We start from the raw sequence: 4,131 nt of genomic DNA, 5'->3' as shown, positions 1-4,131 counted from the left end.
TAACCTATTTATGCCATACGAGAGATAGATATCACGTGTCTATACATTACTTGGCCGAAAACCCTGCAACTTAGGTATTCAACTAAATATTCAATATAGTTAATAACATTATCGCTTGCAACTGCACTTAATAGGTTATTCTTTTTACCTACCTACCTCCCTTATAATGTATATTAGATTAGTTACTTATAGTCCTGTTTAGGTCTAGCGGCGGGCTATTCCATTAGGGGCACTAGGTAGGATTCAGGCCAGATCTCTAAAGTTTAGGCCTAAAAAGCCTTATAAACACTAGGATATCGCCTGGATCCCGCCCTATAGGCCTACACCCCCCACAATCGATATATTTGAAATGGACTATGACCTGTTCGTGCCGTGCGAGAGATAGACAGTCCTATATGACCTTTTTTAAAACTAAAATAATAGGATAGTAATTGGTGCTAGGTGTCTTCTCCTAGGGCCCTAACCTAAGTCCTTTATAATATAAAGGAGGATATATACCGCGTGCGGTAAGTCTAAGCTATTAGGTAATAATAAAGGCGGGTAGATAAGAGGCCTTAAAAGGTAATAGACGAGAGGCTTTTGGAAGGTAGGTAGATAAAGAGGCTTATTGCGGGCTTTAGCCTATAAGGGTACGTATATACTATATAGGGTCGTGCAGTATAGCATGCTATGCTGTGTAGAAGGAGGACGCCAATTTAGATGCCGTGATTCGAGCAGGTCGACTGTATGTGAAGATAAGTTGGTCGTGTTCCTGAAGCCTTATTGGGGCTCACCCTCCTAATAGAAACTTCTTTCTTCGCGATCACCCGTTGTAGCGCCAGCGGTGCGCAGCCGTACGGACGTCTCTGCGTTTGCTCTGGTAGTCTATTGATACGATCCTAACGGAATATCAATAGTACTGCCAGGTTCCTGGGCTCTACCGCGTGGAGGTGTAGAGGCCGATTTTATGAAGCCCTACTAAGGATAATTAACGCTTGCCTTTACTTTTATATTTAACCTAAAGCTCCCTTACTACCTACTTAACTGTAGAGATTTACGTCTTCTTTACTTTATAAGAACCCTATTCTAGCCTAAACTACTATATCTTAAGAGTTAGATTTAGAACGATTACTATGTAATAAGCTGCCGTTTTATCCGCCTTATTATAGTACTTTTTAGCCTTCTGCTATACTTCCTCCGTGTAGCTAGCTAAGTAGTAAAAATTCTTTACTTAAGGAGACCTTGGTTTATTAACTTAGAGCTAAAGAAACTTATTCTTTAACTTTTTAAGCTTAAGTAGTAGCTAATTAAGTATCTAGAAATAATTGGTAAAGCTAGTATTATTACCTTCTACTATAAGAGTAGCCTTATAGAACGTCTTAAGGTAATTATATAAATATAAAAGCTCTTACTAGTAGCGCGGCTTAAGTTTATTGTCGCTAGTAAGCTTTTTTAAGTTTAGGGGGGGTATATAGTTAGTATAAAACTTCTAAATTTATTCCTTATAATTAAGAAAGCAAGATATAGCTAAGAAAAGCGAGTTCTAATGCATTTAATTATTTTAAATAAGCTATAAAATAATTAGTATCGCTTTTAATAAATAAGACATAGATATAAATATTACGACTAGGCTAATATAATTACTAAAGAAGCTAATTAGAGCGCCTCTAATATTCTACCAAATAATTCTAAAAAAGTCGCGATATAGGAAAATGGTTAAAAAAAACTAGGCGATTTTAAAGTCGTTAGAATAGGATTAAAGATAATCTACTACCGCAGCTAATTAGAGAGCCTCCGCAGTTCTACTATAGTAAAAAATCTAATAAACTTAGCTCTAATGTGAGGTGATAAGCTCCGTACCACTTAGCCACACAAACCCATAAAAGGTAAACGAGTGACTAGCTTGATACCAGACACGGCTGTGCGGAACAATATATATAGGCGAGGTGACTTTGTCACCTAATATCTAAGCCATTAAATTCTGCTAAGAAACTACCTATCTTAATCCTTCTAAAGAAGCCGCGATACTAAGGGCCGTTTTAAATATATTAAATAAGGTTATGTATTAATCTAACCGCCCCGCGCTTCTTCTAAAGCTTATCTACCTTCTTAAAATCTATTTCGCGATAGGTAGTTGCTAGCTCCTTATAGACCTTCTTTACGTCCTTCCCTATAATAAAAGCCTATATATAGAGGTTAATAATATAGCTAAAGCAGCGAAGATAACGAGCCTTTTATTTCTTTAACGATATATCTAAATATAAGGCTTAAAGGATTACATCTATATAGGTATTATTTAAGTCCACGTTATTAGCTATAAAATATCTAATATTACCGCTAATTATATAGTCCTTAAACACCTTAAGCAGAATAGCCGCTATATTTTTACTAGTATATTTACTAATAATCTTATAAAGCCCTAGAACTACGTTCCGCCGCCTTTTTTACTTATTAATAAAGTAGGTAATAACACTAAGAATTATATAGGCGTTTAGTAACGTTTAAAGATTAAAGGATATTAATATAGCGCTAAGGGCGTTATACAGCTCTATCCTTAACTAATTCTTCCTATTTATAAAGGCGTTGGTAACCTAGCCGCGAATTATATTACCTATATTTAGTAAAAATCTATTAAGGCTAAAATATAGGAAGTTTAGAAGCTAATAGAAGTAGATATTCTTAAATTAAAAGAAGGTAATATAGTAGTAGATAATCCATTAAATAAGTAAGTCCTTAAAGATCTGGAAATTGCGATTTAAATTAAGCGACCTTTTATATAGATATTATGCAATCGTTAGTTAGTTTAAGGATTAAGGACCTTCTTAATTAAGCTTACCTATAGTTCTATTTATATTATAATTATTATAAAGGTAATCTAGGGCAGTAGTTCTTTTAGTTAAGATAATTATAAGCTCCTATTAACGTTTTAATTACTTATAAAAATAGCAGTAGTAGTACTAGTCCTTCCCATTACCGTTCTTCTCTTAAATATCCTCCCCCTGTCTATTACGGACGCTTTAAGTACAATATTACAACTACTTAGAGAAGAGTTACAAGAAGCTAGTTAGTTAATTTAGGTATAGTCTAGGATAGAACCAATAGAGCTATATAACGAGGAATAGTAACTAAAGTTATGTAACGTAATCTATATAATCTATATAATCTATATAATCTATATAATCTATAATAGAGTAGATAAAGTATACGTACATTACGTATAAGAAGGATTTTATAGGAATACGGTTATATATTTAAGGACCCTTAATCCCTACCTAGATAGTTCCTTCCTTATAGTAATTCTTAGAATATAATTAGAGTTAATCTATTAGGCAACTACTCCACTAATTATTATTACGTTGTTAACTTCTATACTTGCATTTCTTATACACCTAGCCTAATAATAAACCCACCGTAGTTCTTACTATAAGGTTCCGTTATATAATCACTACCTAGTTATAGTATTAAATATAGAAAGTTAAATAATATGCCACTAAAAGCACCAGCTATAACGCTATTAACGGCGGCAACTACTTTAAGGTTAGGTAACGACACTAGTATAATAGATACTAACTTATAGCAACCTATAACGGTTAGATAACTATAAGAGATAGTTAACTAGCTAATAGAAAATAATATAACGTTAGAAAATAGGATTAATAGGATAGGCGCAGCAAAGGTTAAGTTACTATCGATCGAAAGATACTTAGAAGAGAGATTAAAGCTTAAAGGATTCCTTACGTAAATACACTTTAAGGTAGCGCAGGAAGGAGCCAAGCTAGCAACGCCTATAGATTAAATAGCATATACGGGACTATTCTTAACAGGAAGGGCACTTAAGTAGTTTAAGCCTTACCTTATAGAAATCTAGGTAAACGGAATAACAACTATAAACCAAGAAGTACGGTTTATGTTCTTAAGCTAGAATGGATTTATAAAACGACTTATGTAAATATTTAGAGACCCGGAAGCGACAACTACGGCAAAAAAAAACTCTAAAATATTATGTAATAAACTTTAGCAATTAAATACATAACGTAGTTCTAGACATTAGCAACGTAAATAAAGTGGAATAATAGGGCGCTTATGGTATAGTATAAATAAGGACTTAAGGCTAAAGTCCAGAATATAATTATCCTAATAGAAGATGCGGAT

At 33.6% G+C, this 4,131-nt stretch overlaps 1 protein-coding gene across 1 annotated transcript; it reads right to left on the bottom strand.

Annotated features, from left to right (window-relative positions):
- Positions 1-695: 695 nt before the first annotated feature.
- Positions 696-878, bottom strand: K441DRAFT_667676 (uncharacterized protein; the record flags this gene model as incomplete). The annotated part of the gene is made up of 1 exon (XM_067649885.1): positions 696-878. A coding segment is annotated over one exon (183 nt), but the record flags the coding sequence as incomplete, so codon positions are not given.
- Positions 879-4,131: the final 3,253 nt, after the last annotated feature.

Source organism: Cenococcum geophilum (genome assembly GCF_001692895.1).
Source record: "Cenococcum geophilum 1.58 unplaced genomic scaffold K441scaffold_56, whole genome shotgun sequence".
NCBI lineage: Eukaryota > Fungi > Ascomycota > Dothideomycetes > Gloniales > Gloniaceae > Cenococcum > Cenococcum geophilum.
This window is presented reverse-complemented; position numbering and strand designations above follow the sequence as displayed.